Source organism: Dipodomys ordii, unplaced genomic scaffold, assembly GCF_000151885.1.
Source record: "Dipodomys ordii isolate 6190 unplaced genomic scaffold, Dord_2.0 Scaffold13, whole genome shotgun sequence".
Lineage (NCBI taxonomy): Eukaryota > Metazoa > Chordata > Mammalia > Rodentia > Heteromyidae > Dipodomys > Dipodomys ordii.
The window spans coordinates 2,698,439-2,715,947 of record NW_012267229.1 but is presented as its reverse complement, the minus strand read 5'-3'; the positions used below and the strand labels follow the sequence as shown (position 1 = coordinate 2,715,947).

At 35.0% G+C, this 17,509-nt stretch overlaps 1 protein-coding gene across 1 annotated transcript in view; it reads left to right on the top strand.

Moving 5' to 3' along the window:
* The window catches only part of Macrod2 (MACRO domain containing 2), a 1,827,576-nt gene that overhangs the window by 465 nt on the left and 1,809,602 nt on the right, over positions 1–17,509 (top strand). The window contains exon 2 of the mRNA XM_013011026.1: positions 7,570–7,689. Within this exon, the coding sequence (XP_012866480.1) occupies positions 7,570–7,689 (120 nt within the window). The remainder of the gene's footprint in view (positions 1–7,569; positions 7,690–17,509) is intronic.

Genomic DNA, 17,509 nt, shown 5'->3' with positions numbered 1-17,509 from the left:
CCCGTGCCCGTGCGCACACGCGTGCACACACACACGCGTGCACACACTCACTCTCACGCCGGCGTGCACGCGGCGTCCCCGGGCACCTGCGGCCCGCGCACGTGGGGGCGCACACCCCTCTCCTCCACCCCCCTCGCCCCCACCCCGGTCACCTTCTGCCTGGCACACGCCGTGGGACCGACGGCAGCCCAGCCCTGCGCCCTGTGCCCCGGCCGAGGGGTGTGTGTGTGTGTGTGTGTGTGTGTGTGTGTGTGTCTGTGTGTGTGTGTGTGTGTGTGTGTCTTAGTTCCCCAGCACCCCAGCTGGGACTTTGACATTCCCCGGGCTGGGGTGTCCCAGAGACAAATATGCACTCCGGCTGCGGCTGCTACGGTGCCTCGGGAGCTCCCCGCATCATTCCTTCTTTCCTTCTCATCTCTGTCCTCCCTCTATTACCGCACACTGGCAGAGGGTTCCTATTTTGCGGGTGTTTACTCCTTAGTCCTTCCTCCCCCTCCCCCAGCGGGGCCCCCTCCCCTCTTCCTTAGCTGCAGGGTGACTTTTGAAATGTGCAACTCTAGGGGAAACCTACAGGGAGCTGCCTGTCCATCCCAGCTGATGGGAGCCTTCCCCATTCCCATAGTCCGAAGTTGCTCGGAGTAAGATGGAGTGTCACCGCGAAGGAAACCCTTCTCTGAATGTGTGCATCCCAAAGGCGTATCCAAATCAGATAGACAACCATACCCATGACTCTGTGAGATTCCGTCCCCCACCCCTCCTTGCCTGCTTTCTTTTCTCTCTCTGTTATCTGTGACACAGATGATAATCTGATGTAAATCTTCAATCTGGCTTTTTTTTTGCCCCTCTCCTTTTTACATCTTTTTCCTTTCATGCTTTACTTGTGTGTGTGTGTGTGTAACAGAAATATAGAAAAAGCATTTACATTGCTACTGCTAAGATCTACTTAACCTGTCTATGCAGGATGAAATGGAGTACAGTTAGTTAAAAGTTCTTCTAAATATCTCTTGTTAATACCCTTAGAGCTTTTTTCTTCTTATATTCCTCACTATGTAGCACAGGGTGGCTTCAAACTTGGGATCCTCATGATTCAGCCTCCTTGGATTACAGGTGTGCATCACCATGTACAGCTGCTAATAACTTTTTTAAAAAGAGTTTTAAAAATTGTTATTGTAGAGGAGATATATAGAGAGGTTACACTTACATAAGTCAGGTAATAAGTACATTTCTTTTTGAACCATGCTAATAACTTTTTTAAACCTGCAGCTTTTTTTTTTTTTGTTATTACAGGTCCTGGCCTTTAGGAACATTATGGCCAGGAATATTATATAGTGGAGTTAAGAAAGGAACTCTAAAAGGACCCTTTATATTGATAGGTTATACTTCTAACAGTGCACCAGAAAAGGGGTGAAAAGAAATTTTAGCTACCAGGAAGATTTAATCTACCTGTACACATAACTAAAGTAGCCTTTAACATATTGAAAGTGTAGTTTATGTGTCATATACTTATACACACACACACACACATATATGTGTATATATATGTGTGTGTTCTTTTAATTTTTTTTTTTTTTGCCAGTCCTGGGGCTTGAACTAAGGGCCTGGGCACTGTCCCTGAGCTTCTTTTGATCATGGCTAGCATTCTACCCCTTGAACCACAGCACCACTTCCGGCTCTATCTGCTTATTGTGGTACTGAGGATTGAACCCAGGGCTTCATGAATGCTAGGCAAGGACTCTACCTCTAAGCCACATTCCCAGGCAATTTTTAATTTTTAAAATTAAAATTTTTTATTGTCATTTTAGAAGAATTACAGTTACATAGTCAGGTAAAGAATTCATTTCTTTTTGTACAGTGTCACCTCTTCCCATGCACTCTCCCAGTTTTTTTTCTCTTCCATCCGTATTCACAAGTTGTATACTTTACTTTCAACAGTGAATGGATACCACTGCTGTATTTGTTTACCATTCATCACTCCATTTCTGTGCTTCCCACTTACCCTCCCAAAGACATAACTGAGCAAACAAGACAAAAAGAAAAGAAAAACATCAACAAAGAAAATTAATTATATTTTAATTATGAATATATGGAGGACTAAAAAGTTTGGTGTCAAAAAATGCTGTTAAGAAAACCTTAAGCTTAGCCTTGTAGAGAGTGGTAAAAAGCATTTGCCTAACATTTAGGAAGGCTTGGCTTAGATCATTAGCACTTGGAGGAAAAAAAAAAGTTCAGCACTGTCTGATCTATGAAGTACTGTAAAATAAGTTTGCTTTATTTTTACAGCAGCAATTGCTTCAATTTTGATACATTTTTCAATAAGGCTTTACCTTAACATTGAAAGAAATTGTACCCATTTTTATTGATGATTTTGAAGTGTTAGTTTTGTATTATTGATGATAACGAAGACAAAATAGTGGAAGATATTGTTTTTGATAACAAGTCATTGATGAAATTATAGTACTTAAGAACTATTTTTTTCTGTTATATTAGAAAAACTGTGTTCCTTAAGTAACAATGTTATAATGGTTACTTCATTGAACATCTGCACAATTGTACTGTGTGATAGGCAGGCATTTCAGAAGCTTTTTAATGTCTTGATTTTTTTTGTCTTTCACTTTCTTCTAATGGGAAATAAAAGTGAATTTTATTTTATCTTATTTTATTTACTTATTTAATTATTTTTGTCGGTTGTGGTGCTGGAACTCTGGGCCTGGGTGCTGTCCAGCAGCTGTTCAGCTCAAGGCTAGCGCTCTGTCTCTTGAGCCACAGTACCACTTCTGGTTTTCTAATGGTTTATTAGAGATAAGAGTCTAGTGGACTTTCGTGCCTGGACTGGCTTTGAACTGCAATCCTCAGATTTCTGCCTCCTGAGTAGCTAGGCATGATTCACCAGTGCCTGGTGAATTTTATTTTATTTTATTTTTTTACATATAGAAGCAAATGTACAGAGAAGAAGGCTAACAAAATAATTTTCATTTTTCTAAGCTAGGCTATCTTTGCAGGAAGTTTAAAGGTAAGGGGAAAAGTTATGATGTGATACTTTAAAGTATGTCTTCTGTTTTGTCAGTATGTCTTTTTGGATTGTTTAAGTATAAAATAACATGTATTATTCCACCAAAAAGGAGCTAAGGATTTCTAGTATAGCAGAGAAGCTGGGATGCCTGACCTTTTTCCTTTCATCCCACTGGAGAGTTGATAGCATAGTATTTTTGCAGCTGTTATTTAAGTCTACAGGAAGTCTTACCCACTTCATTGAAATGTCAAGGCATTCTAGAAACATATTTTAACTCTGTATATCATCTAGTAAGTAGATCTCTTGGATTATATGCTTGGTTCACAGAAAAAGAATTCATTCACCTTTATGTAAAGCATTCTCTAAAATTTTTTGTAAACACACACACACACACACACACACACACACACACACACAAGCACATATCTCCTGGATCTTCAGAGTTTTCAAGAACATATACCTTACATTATTAATCTAATATTTTGAGCTGTAATTCAGAACTGTTCAATATATATTTTGAGTTCAAATATTGTAACTTACCTCTTTTTTATATTTGACCCTGGTTTTGTTCTAAGTTTTTACACTTGAACTTTTAAATAAATAGAATGACAAGAGGCCAGGTATCATTTCTATATGTATCCTCTGACATTTAGAAAAAGTTGTCTTAGACATCTTTCAATCTGATCACTGATACTGTAATGATTTTGCAGTAGTGTTTTGAGCTTTAAAAACTTTATTGTTATTAAAAAGGCATGTACGGAGGGGTTACTATTTCATAAGTCAGGTAATGAGTACATTTCTTTTTGTATAATGTCACCCCTTCATTCTTTCCTCTGATTTTAGCTTTCAAATTGGTGCTAAGGCATCTGATAATAATTTCCTCTTCAGTCTTCATGTGATAATTCAAATCTAACATTTCACCAAGACCCTATCTCCTGATAATAAATAGATGAGATTGCCTTTAAATTCACGAAGAACATAAATGACATATAAAGTGAAGAGCCCTAAAATAAGTCCTTCATGGTTTTATGGGTCTATTTTTTTAGGTTTTGTTCCTGTTTATTCTTTGTTTCTGAGATTAACTGGACAGCTTGTACACATTAGCTTATCTCTTCTATTCTTTGAGATCTGTGCTATCATTTAGTCAATCTTAGGTGTGTGTAATCTCTATGTATGTCAGTTCTTTTATATGTGTATGTCAGTTCTTTTATACTACCTGTGATTAGGCTCAAGGGTTGTCTACCTTAAAGTAGCTTTTCTTCCAAAAGGCTTCATGGTAGAGTTGTAATTCTCACTTTTTTCCTTTTGTTCAATCTCTCATAGTCTCAGTTATATTGTAATAAAACTAAGGTCCTAAGGCCATTCAGCAATAATGAAAATTGGACTAATATAACTAAGAATAGTTATAATATAAATACTATTTGTGTGCTCAGTACTATTTTTAGTGTCTTACATTTTGATTCTCACAACTATGAGATGAGAAGGTGCATGGGGATAGTATAGGGTCAAGAACTGGAATACAGTTGCTTACATTTGAATCTGAGTATCATGCATACAAGGTGTGGTACTTTAGGTAAATTATTTGACCTATTTTCCTAAGTCCCTTCATTTACAACTTTTACTTCCTTTGTTTTTTTTTTTTCTTTTTCTTTCTCTGGTTTGAATTCAGGTACTTTACCACTTGTGTCATGCCTCCAGCCCTTTAAAAAATTTTTTTTTGGGTTCGGTCATGGGGCCTGAACTCTGGGCCTGGGCGCTGTCCCTTAGCTCTTCAGCTCAAGGCTAGCGCTCTACCACTTGAGCTACAGCGCCACTTCCTGCTTTTTTTTTTCTGCTTATGTGGTGCTGAGGAATCGAACCCAGGGCCTCACGCATGCAAGGCAAGCGCTCTACCACTGAGCCACCTTCCCAGCCCCCCTCCAGCCCTTTTTGCTCTGGTTATTTTTTAGATGTTTCTTGCTTTTTGCCTGAGCCATTCTGGACTTTGATTCTTCTGTTTATACTTCTTGCTACAACTGGGATTACAAACATGTACCATTTTGCTTCCATATTGCTTGAAATATGTTTTTTTTTAAACTTTTTGTTCTAGCTAGCTTTAAACCTCTACCTTTACAATTTTTACCTCCTAAGTGACTAGAATTGCAAGCATGAGCTGAGGGTACTTCTTTTTTTTGGTCAGCTGTGGGGCTAAACTCAGAGCCAAAGACTTTTCCTGAGCTCTTTTACTCATGAGTAGTCCTCTACCACTTTGCTCCACAGTGCCACTTCTTGTTTTGTTGTGGGTAACTGGGAGATAAGAGTTTCACAGGGACTTTTCTGCCTAGGCTAGTTTGAACCACAATTCCACAATTCTCAGATCTCAGCCTCCTGAGTAGCTAGTTTTGTAGGTTTGGGCTACTGGCGCCTAGCTTGCTTTCGTAACAGTAGTGTAGATAACCCAGTTGATAAAAACGATGGGTTTTATAATGTAATATTTATTCTTTCCAGCTTTCCTGTAACTATTGGCAATATTTCCCTTCCTTGTATTTACTAAAACTCTTTTCCTTGTTTTTTCTCATTTCACAAGAACCTGATAACCCCATTGACAACTGGGTTTTATTTCATTGTTCTCTTTCTGCCTGCTAACCTAAATACTTTATTTTTGAAGTTTAATCTTTTTTTTGTTTTTCCTCTCATCTGTCCTTTTTTCTTTTAGAACCAGAAATTTAGGTTATGATTTCCAAAATATTTATGCTAGACCGTATTAAGTTCTTGATTTCACTTTTCTTGTATGTACCGCAGACAACTTAAATTCAATTTGTTGGCCCTTGAGTAATGTGATTTTAAATTGAATAGGTATGTCTGTCTGTCTGTCTCTTTCTCTTTAAAATATCATAATGTTGAAGAAAGATTAGTTGTAGCAGTAGGAAAAAAATGCTGATTTTTTTTTTTTGCTTTGTTGTTTAGGCTGGTCTTGAACTTCTGGGCTGAAGTGATTCTTCCACTTAAGCCTCAGTTGGACTTAGAGGTATACACTACAATGCCAGGCTTGAAATACATACCATCTGCCCAGCTTGGAAATCTCTTTTGAAGTTATTATTTTGTGAATGTTGGATTTTCATAATGTATATTTTATTCTTAAATCCATCTATTTTTAAAAATATATTTATATTATCTTTAAGTAGTTGTATAAAGGTTACCATTCAACAAATAAGTACAGTGCATCTTGATTTATATCACCCCTCAGGCTGTCAGGCTGACTCTCTACAACTTGAGCCATGGCTCCATCCCTGTTTTTTGTTGGTTATTTTTTATTTTGGGACTGGATTATAGGCATGAACAGGGGCCCCTGGCTAGTTCTTCCTTATTTTTTTTAGGTTAAAAAACATGCAGAACTTTCTCTTTTTTCTGTATGTTATTAGACCATTTTATATACCTACTAGAGTGTACCTATGAATATAGTGGTCTACTTTATAGGCTAAAGGCTAAACTGCTTGTGATGGCACACAAGTCCCTGGACAATATTGATTTATCATGTTCTCAGATATTTCATTTCTGTGAAACCTTCACTCCACATATATTACAGTTTCATCAAACTAAACACGTTTCCTTATCTTTGTTAATAATGTTCTATTAAAATATTCTTACATTTTACTGACTCATGGCAAAATTCTACTTATCCATTACAAATCATGAGTTGTAACAGATTATTCCATTGAGATCATACTTTGAAGCACCTGGTTAGATGGGGAGTTCTTTATTAATGACATTCACAATTAGTAATTTGTGATGCAATTATTTTTATAGTTTAAGCTTTTTATTGAGGTGTGTGTGTGTATGTGTGTATGAATATGTGTATTTATTTAATTAATTATTTTTTTCCCCAGTACTGAGGCTTGAACTCAGGGCCTCACTTTTTTGTGCCAGGTTGGTTGTCTACTATTTAAGCCACAGATTTACTTTCTCATGTATTTTTTTTATTTGTCAAGACTAGAACTTGAAATCAAAGCTTTATGCTTTCTAAGAAGTATATATTTAAAGTAATTTTTAAAAAATCACCACTACAAAGTAATTACTGAGTTGAAACTATACTTTCATTGTTGATGGCCTTGTAGAACTGAGGCACTATCTTGGTAGGTATGTTTCTGTGCTCACACTTATTTGTACTGCTGAAACTATCTGTCCTAGCACTTGTATTTTTTTTATATAGACATTATTTTCTGTCTCATCCATTCCCTCTTATTTTTTCTGCAAACTCAAGATGAAGGGTCACCTTTGTTCCTGCAGTCTATAAACATATCATCTTTCATATAGTAAGATATCAATGATGTTAATTGAAAGAACAAATGAGTTTCCTTATTTTCTGGACTATCATAAAAGTCTTCATCATGTTTGGTTTAGTTTTTCTTGATAATATGGGATTAATTTGACACCTTTTAACTCTCAAATGTGAAATCATGTATTTACATTATAATATTCTTCAAAAAGGCATCAAGTCTTTGGTCTAACATAATTTAGAATATAAGATAATTCTTAAGCTTAAAAGTTCAATACAAATGGAGATTATGCTTTTATTTTGCAAGAACGTTTACTGAAGATGACCTTAGAGGACAGACGCAAAGAATACCTAAGAGACTATGTTCCCCTGAACACCATTCTATCTTGGAAAGATGAAATGAAGGGCAAGAGCCAAAGTGATGGTAAGTTTCTCAGAATATATTTTAGGTAGATAATGTTGTTATTTATTTATATGTCTAGCAATAAAACTGCTGGCCAAAATGAACAACATTCAGGGAAGAAAATATTTTTGTGATTTTGTTATTTGAAATTATTGCTTATCATTCAGCTGTTTTTTAGTTATCTATATCATGTGCTTTTTAAGCTTATTAATATATATTTACATAATCTGTGTTTCTGAAATACACCCCATTTACAATATGGTACTCTATAAAAGGTACCTTTTTACTTTTAAAAAACTTTTCTGCAGGAGTTTTTGGAGCAAATGCTATTAGAGATTTGCTGCATTTGTAGTGAGGTATGTTGAATTTTCTTTGATTAGTTTAACATTTATTGGATTTCTTTTAGGTATTTAAAGGATTTGATATAGGTAAAAGACAGTACATTAGGAAGAATAGAGAAAAACCAAATAGCATTTCACATAATTTTAGAGAATAGGTGCTTTGTATGGTGTGGTATTATGTCTACATGTAATATATTTTTATGGTCTATTTTCTCTCAAAAGCTTTTTTTGATGAAGGTCAAGATTGTGTTAGAATATAAATGAAGTTTTGAGGAACAAAAAGATATGAAAAAGTTTCTAAATTTAAGTTTAACAGATATTGATTATACTCATTTCAGAATTGTTGATTAATCTGAATTGGTGAATGTTAAGTTTAGACAGAGTACTTTTTAGTCTACTTAGCAATTTAACTTTATGAAATGGACTTGGAACATAGTAATTTTACAAGGTGTAGTCTTAGCTGGAACTACACAGGATATAGAGAATACTTTGGGCCAAATGTTGAATGAAAGACCAAGTATAGAATTCTTAGGGACAAAGTCTGTGGAGAAAACAGTTGAAATAGGCTTTAGTGTGGAGAGAGAACACATTTAGGGTTGGGCTTTAGATAAGATTTTGATTTTGTTTTTTATAGAAGGACAAAGTATGGGGTTGGGAGAGAACAGATTTTTTTTTTTTAATGATACACTATCATAATGCTATGTTTCTTTTTCATAGTGTTAATACCAGTTGGTTTTTATGTACTCACTAGTAAGATTATCTGATCAGGCTTCATTTCTTTTTTCTTTTTTTGGTCGGTTGTGGGGCTTGAACTCTGGGCTTGGGCGCTGTCCCTGCACTCTTCAGCTCAAGGCGAGTGCTCTACTGCTTGAGCTACAGTGCCACTTCTGGTTTTCTAGTAGTTTATTGTAGATAAGAGTCTCACGGACTTTCTTGCCTGGCCTGGCTTTGAACAGCAATCCTCAGATCTCAGCCTCCTGAGTAGCTAGGATTACGGGCGTGAGCCACTGGCACCTGGCTCAGGCTTCATCTTCTTTATGACCCCATAGTTACCATGAAAATAGGGACTGTATATTCTTTTATAGTCTTGGTTACCTGCCATAGTGCTTGCTGTTTATTAGACAATCAGTAAATATTGGTTCTATAAATTGAGTATATAATAAACTGTTTCCTTATTGGTAATTTTAATAGAAAGGTTTTATTTTTTAATTTTTGGAAAACATATTGCGCTTGGTTATTTCAGGAAGCTTCTTGATACTGACTAGTATATGTTCGTTGAGAAAGATAGTGTAACTCTTTAAAAAAATATTGTGATCTGTTAAGTGGTTATACAAAGGGGTTACAACTCTTCAGTTTACAACACATTAGTTTATAAGTACAATTCATCTTGATTGTTATTATCTCTTTTATCATTCTTCCTCATCCTTTAAATCTCATCTCTCTCATCAGTTTTCCTAGTTTCATAGGGTATTAATTGAATATTATGACTGCATTCTGCCCAACCCTTCCTCTCTTCATTCATTTGACCTCCCTCCACACATCTCAAGTGTATGTTACTCATTTGTTGGATTGTGAGTTTTTCTAACGAGTTACACCATTTGAGTTTTCCCCTAATAAACCATGCTTTGATGATTATGTTTGTCTATATGATGTCATGTGTCTTGTTGATACTTTTGTGCATTATTTCCTTTCTTTCCACCTTTTATGTATAATAAAAATTCATGTGGAAATGAGTCTGAGAAATTAAGGCAGATGCTGTTTAATGTAGGTAATAAATACTTTGTAATAAAAGGTTACTTTTATTGTAAGTGTTCTACAGTTCAGCATTTAATAAATGTATACATTAGATAAAGGTTTCACTAGATAAGACAAAGATGAGAATTCATATGTTATATGTATTCATAAGCATTGTATATTATTTTACAATATTTAGTAACTAAATGATTTCAGCTTATAACAGCTTAAGTTAAATAAGTATAAATTTCTACCCTTGGGCCTATTATATGGACTTTAAATTCTAGGATAAAAATTTCAGAGGGTTGCCATTTTAAATGTACTTAGTTTTACATTGTAGATTCTTTTTCTTTTAATACTTTAGTAGTGTGGGGGATTGAGCCTTGCATCATGATGCTAGACAAATACTCTGTTAACTGAGAATTATCCTCAGTGCATTACTGATTATGGACAAGTATAATAGGTTGTTCTAATATTATATCCTGTTTGAATCTGTTACTGTTAGTTGGTTTGTTTCAAAAACCAACTCTGCTACAATGTGGTTTTCTCTGGAAGAGTGAGATTAAACAACTTCTAAGAATCTTGAGAATAAATGGTATTTAAGTATGAAAACATAAAATTTTCTATGCAATAATATTTTTGTGGAGGTGTGAGCTGTTATTTGGTCAAATATTTATGATATAATTTAACTAGTAAAATGGAAACAAAACATGAAGTTTAAATTCATGAATCACTAAATGGCTCTGCTTTTCCTCTGCTTTATTTTTGGTTCTTTCAACTACTTTTCAAAATTATTTTGACATTACATAAGTAAAATTTGCAGCATGTACAACTGTTAGGTAAATTGTTCTCGTATGAAATATATTGTTATAATAATATAGAAAGAAAAAACAATAATCTTTTTATATGTATAAAAATGACTTGGTGTTGGGACCATAAGGTGCAAAATTCTTTTTATATGCTTTATAAGTCTATAATTTTACCAAATATCTGCATTTTATAGGCCCTGATGGCACTCAGGGCCTTATGCTTGCTAGGTAAACATCCTACCACTTGAGTCATAACCTATGCAGTGTTGTTGAATATTTGGCATTTCACTGTTTTATTGTCATAACCCTGAAAATTAGGTTCTGGCTTCTTTAGCATTACATTAAAATTTTTTTTGATTATAGGAGGCTGTGATAGCCTAATTGACTTGAGATTTGTGTGTGTGTGTGAGAGAGAGAGAGAGAGAGAGAGAGAGAAAGAGAAAGAGAGAGTGTGTGAGTGCTGGTTCTGAGGCTTGAACTCAGAGCCTAGGTGTTTTTTCTGAGCTTTTTTTTTTTTCCTCAAAGCTAGTGGTCTACCACTTGAGCCATAGGTCTACTTCTAGCCTTTTGGCAATTAGTTGGAGGTGAGAGTCTCATGGACTCTACTGCTGGGCTGGCTTTGAACCACAATCCTCAGATCTCACCCTCCTGGATAGCTAGGATTATAGGCATGAGCCAGTGGTACCTGAGATTTTTAAAAACTCTTTTGAGGAAGAGTAGTCCTTGTGTTTAATCATTGAATCTGCTCCTTTAGCTTGTGTTCAGCTCATGTTCGTTAAAAAGGGAAGAAAAAATATAGCACCATCCATTCTATTAAACTATTACACAGTGCTTTATTTCTGTAATTTTGTTTTTGAAGTAGTGTAATTAATATAAGGGAGTTTCATTGTGATATTCCATACATATACACAATATACTTTGAACATATTTACCATGTCCTCCTGTACTTTTTTTTTTGGTGGTATTAGATATTGAACTCAGGGCTTCCTGTTTGCTAGGTAGGTTTACTACCATTTGAGCCACACCTCCAGTGTTTCTCTGTGTTGACTGTTTTTGAGATAGGGTCTCACTTTCCATCTGGGAAGGTCTAAGCTACTCTCCTCCTACTTGTATTACCCCATTTCACTGGGATAACAGGTTTGTGTCACCGTGCCCAACCATTGTACTTCTATAGCTGGGAGAATAGGCATGCCCCTAAGCCCACCCATTGGTTGAGATGAGGTCTTGAAAATTTTTGTGCCATGGCTTGCCTTGAACTCTTGTCCTTATCTCTGCCTCCCAAGACTGGCACTCTACCACTTGAACCATACCTCCATTTCTGGCTATTTGCCGGCTAATTGGAGATAAGGATCCCATAGATTTGTCTGCTTGGACTGGCTATGAACCATGATCCTCAGATCTCAGCTTCCTGAGTAGCTAAATTTATAGACATAAGCCAACAATAACCAATAGTGACAGACTTGGGGCAAAAAGTCATGTGAGAATGTGAGGTCCTTTGTTCAAGCTCCAGTACTGGAGGCAAGATCAGTATGAACAGTTGCTGTGGTTTAATCTGTACTTTGGAGCTTGTGTATTGATACCCATAGTGTTTGTACTAATAATTTACATTCCCACTAACATTTTTTAAGGAGTGCCTCCTTGCATTCTCAACTTGTTACTGTTTGTTTTCTTGATGATTGCAAGGATTGTTAAGGATGTTGACCATTTCTTCGTGTATTTACTAGCCATTTGTATTTATTCTTCTGAAAATTATCTGTTCAAATCAAATTTTTTCAATTATTAATTGCTCTTTTGCTGTTTAATTTTTTGAGCTCTTTATATATTCTTGAAATGAATCCTTGATCTGTTGAGTAGCTGGTGAAGATTTTCTCCCATTCTTTGGGTTGTCTCTTGGTTCTGGCTATTTTTTTCATGTCACATGTTTTCTTTCAGTAAAATATTATATCTCAATAATAAAACTCCTTGAATAAAGCAAAAAAGTCTTTTAGATTTACTCAGTTGTTATTATTATTTCTTTGAACATATATGGAAAATACAAGTGAAATATATTAGTTACTACACTCCTAAAATGTTTTGCCATTAAATTTTATTTCTCTGAATCATTTTCTTTTCTACCCATAGTTGTTGAGGTCTGTGTCTTTTAAAAAATACCATTTCTGTGCAGTTCTGAATGCTGATGATACAATATACCAAAAATATACACTACTTTTACCTGGATTTTTTGAAACCATTCCTATTTTCAAGAGTGAATACTAACATTCTCTTGATCTTACTAGATAATGTTAAAGATTTTTATCCAATTACTAGGATTCATGCTAATTTCTCAAATGTTAATTAAATAAGATGCCTGAAATGTTGAGAAGTGGCCATTAACTAAATCTATCATCAGAAATAATAAGATCAGATTCAAGAGAAAAGCTGTCACTACTACCACCTCTCCAGCAGCAATTATAATTGCTAACTTCAGAGAATTTTTTTTTTTCTGGTGCTGGGCTTGAACTCAGGGCCTGACACTCTTACTAAGCCTTTTTGCCCATTGATGCTCTACTATTTGAGTCACACCTCCACTTCTGTTTTTTTTTGCTGGTTATTAGTGGTAAGTGTCATAGATTTGTCTCCTCAAGCTGGCTTACAACATTGATTTTCAGATCTCAGTCTCTTGAATACCAATGATTATATGGTAGGTGTGAGTGCCTGGCACACAACTAATTTTTTTCAAAAAGATGTATTGGAAATGAAGCTATTTAGTATTTTGAATATAAAACAAAGAGAAACCTGCTCAACAAAATAATACCCCAAAACTAAAAACACTGAGAACCTATTCAACACAATACCAGAAAACTTCTTCAGCCTCAAGAAAGAGACTCTCACCTGAGAAAGACATACAGAACTCCAAGCAGATAAGACAAGAGAAGAAACACTCCTAGACATGTTGTTGTAAAATCTCTGGAATTAATTTTAAAAGCAGCAAAACCGAAGAGACTACTTCATTACAATGGAAAGATTAGAATAATGAAGATTTCTCAATGCAAACTCTAAATCCAAGGAGAGCCTGGAGAGAGATAATTGAAGCTCTGAACGACAACTGCCAGCCTAAACTGGTATACTCAGAGATACTATCATTCTCATTTGATGGGGAATCTAAAGCCTTCCATGTCAAACAAAAACTAAAAGAGTTTGTAAATACCAAACCAGCATTACAAAGGCTACTAAAGGAATGCATAGTCTCAGAAGACAATAGCAATCAAAGAAATACAGCAATGAATAGACACTACTAGAGGATTAATAAAACTGGAGGAAGATAGAAGCAAGAAACACAACAACAAAATGGCAGGAAACAACATATATTTTGACAGTAACATTAAATATCATTTGACTCAATTCTCCAATGAAAGGCATAGAACAGCAACCTGGATCAAAAAATAAGATTCACGAACCATTTGTCTTCAGGAAGATATTTCACTGTCAAAGATAAACACAAATTCTGAGTGAGGAGATGGAAAAAGATCTTCTGAACAAATGTATCCTCCAAGAAGGCAGGAGTAGGTATACTGATATCAGGTAAGAGACTTCATGTTAAAATCAGCAAGAAGAGATAAAGAAGGTAACTTCATATTTATAAAGGAAATGAACCATGAAGACTAAATTACAGCGGTCATCTATATGCATCAAAAAGTAGAGCATTCAAATGCATTAAACAGATATGTTAGACTTACAAAAACTGATAGATTACAACACAATTATAGTGGGAGATTTTTAACCCTACTCTTATGAAGGTACAGGTCAAGCAAACAGAAAATCAGCAAAGGAACCTTTGAGTTAAATGACAACATGGACTTAATAGGTATCTACAGTGCATTTCACCCAACAACAACATAATATACATCCTCAGCAGCCCATGGAACCCTTAATAGAAGATATTGTAGGACATTCAAAAGCCTGAGCAAATACATTAACTCCCTGTATCCTATTGGATCACAATGGAATTAAATTATAACTTAACCTCAAAAGATACTACAGAAAAATTTCAAATATGTGGAAACTGAACAACAGCTAGGTCCCTAAAGAAATAAAGGGAGAAATCGGAAATTTCCTGAAATCCAATTAAAATGATAGCAATCCTACCAGAATCTCTAGGATACAGCAAAAACAATGTTGGGAGGAAACTTTGTAGTTCTAAGAGTCTACATAAGAGAACAGAAATTAGTTAATAACTTCACAATGCAGCAAAAACTTCTAGAACAACAGTAAAAAAAAAAATCAAATCCCAAACTACTAGACTGAGAGAAATAGTAAAGATCAGAGCAGAAGGCAATGCATTAGAGACTAAGAATTGCACATAGCATTTCTTCATGTGTCTATTGGCTATTCTTATTCCTCTCCAGAGAAGTCTCTTTAATTCTTTACCCCACTTATTAATGGGGTAGTTGTTTCTTTGAGGATTTGTTATGAGGAATTTAATTTTTGAGCTCAAGGTAAATTTTTGATATGAGGCCCTTGTCTGTTGTATAACTAGTGAAGATCTTCTCCCAATCTGTGGACTTCCTGTTTATCTTGCTAGCTATGTCCTTTTGCCATGCAGAAGGTCTGCAGTTGAATGCAGACCCATTTACCATTTTTGATCTGCTGTGTTTTGGATCTTTATTTTGTAAGTTTTGGCCTGTGCCAAGGAGCCCTAGTTTATCCCCTACCCTTTCCTGTAATATTTTCAGGGTATCTGCTCTTGGGGAGGCAGGAGGGGGAGGATGCAGGGAAGGAATTCTATTATACTGTTGGTGGCAATGTAAACGAGCCCAACTACTCTGGAAGGTAGTTTGTAGATTCCTCAAAAAACTAAATGTAGAACTACACTTACAAGTCAGCAATATCACTCTTGAGCTTCTACTCAGAGTATTACAAATCAGGATATGTTAAAGATCCTTATAATCTATGTTTATTGCTACGCTAGTTACAATAGCCAAATTATGTAAACAGCCCAAAATATCATAGAACAGATGAGTGGATCAAGAACATGTGGTACATACATGCAATGGAATTTTACTCATCCATTAGAAAGAATGGTACATCACTTTCAGGGAAAGGGATAGATCTAGAAAAAAATCATGCATGTTAAATAAAGTTAACCAGATTCAGAGAGACACATGGTGTATGTTTTCTCCCATATGTAGAAACTAGATCTAAAATACAGCTAGGCATGATATAACATGGACAGGGCTCAGTGCATTTACAGACAAACTGACTAAAGGAGCTATGTTTAGGGGAGGAATCTAGCGGCATAATTCCTATGAATAACTAAAGTAGTGAGACTAATTTTTTGTTCAGTTATGTGATCATGTGCAAACACTTTATTCTTGGTTCTTCTATTTATATAGTGAGAATAATTACAAACCTATAGTACAAAATTTCTTGAAAAAGTTACTAAATATATAAAATACCATACTTTTATAAAAGTATTTATGATGTTTATGACAAATGACATTGAGTTATTTTAAGTGCTTATTGATAATATTGGGGTTTGACTTGAGTTGGATGGATACTGTTTTTGCTCTGAATTTTGCTTTATTTCTGATTTTAATAACTTATACATCTCTTTGGCATAATAGCAAAAGCTTATTGAAACTTCATTTCTTTCCTTTCATCTCTTAAATTAATTATTCAGGAGACTAGAAGGGTAAAGTAGTACAGATAACTAAATTACAAATGGGTTCTTGAAATATATCATGCAGACAGAAGACAGCAGCACTGTTCAATAATGAATAAGATAGAATTCTGTGTTTTCCCTGCTGATATCTACTGAAAATAATATTGTAGTAGTGCCTGGAATCTGTTGAGCTCAAATAACCATGCTTAACCTATGCTTACATGTTTATGAAATGAATAGATACCTATAGTTTCTAAGTTTTTGTAGGTATAAATTAAGGCTCAGAAAAGTCTAAACAACTAAGAAGCTGAGTGTTTTTTTTTTGTGGCTGCCTCCCATTAGTAAAATAAATAAATAAAAAATAAATACCTTTTCTGTATCTCATAGAGAATCAGTTTGGAATTGGGGTAATGTAAACTCATTGTATTTTGGTTTTCTTTTTAATTTTATTATTATTTTTTATTGTAAATTCATTGTAATTTCTAAGTCTTACCAAAGTCGTTATGCCTGCTAATAAAATAGTGTTTCTTAATTTAAGAGGATTTTTTAATTTATGTAGTGGTGGGATCTCCATATAAATGTTATAGGTTAGTAATGTTGATTACTTGCAATAATTCTAGAATGTTCTATTAATTTACTAATTCATTGAGAGATAAATTTCAGTTTACAACTGAAAAAAAGTTTTGAGAGTCTCAAAGTGTCGCTCAAGCTGGCCTCAAAATTGTGACCTTCCTGCCTCAACCTCCTGATTGCTGGTATTATAGGCATATACCTCTACATTGAACACTTAACAATGAAAAACAAAATTCCCAACACTTTAAAGATGATCTGCCCTCTTTCCCCTTGAATTTCTTGGTATAGTTTAGGTGCCCAGAACTTGAAAAAGTTAACCATTTCAAATGGCCTAAACTTTATCTTTTATGGCTCAAATGTGCCTTTTATTTTAAAGAGTATTTCACATGAGTATTTGGCTGTGTTTATATTTACTTTGAGATAAATAATGGCCTTCTTTACATTCAGAATGTAGACAAATCACAAACTATGTAAATAACTTTGTAGGGCTTACTAGTTTTGACATAATGAATTTAGCTAAAATAGACATGATGTTAGAAATTTAATACATTATATAAACATATATCAACAAATAAAGCATCAGCAGACAATCTATACATACTTGATTTTTTTAAATTTAATTTTATTTCTTTTTGGGTCCGGTTGTGAGGCCTGAATTCTGGGCCTGGGCACTGTCCCTCAGCTCTTCAGCTCAAGGCTAGCGCTCTACCACTTGAGCCACAGTGCCACTTCCAGCTTTTTTC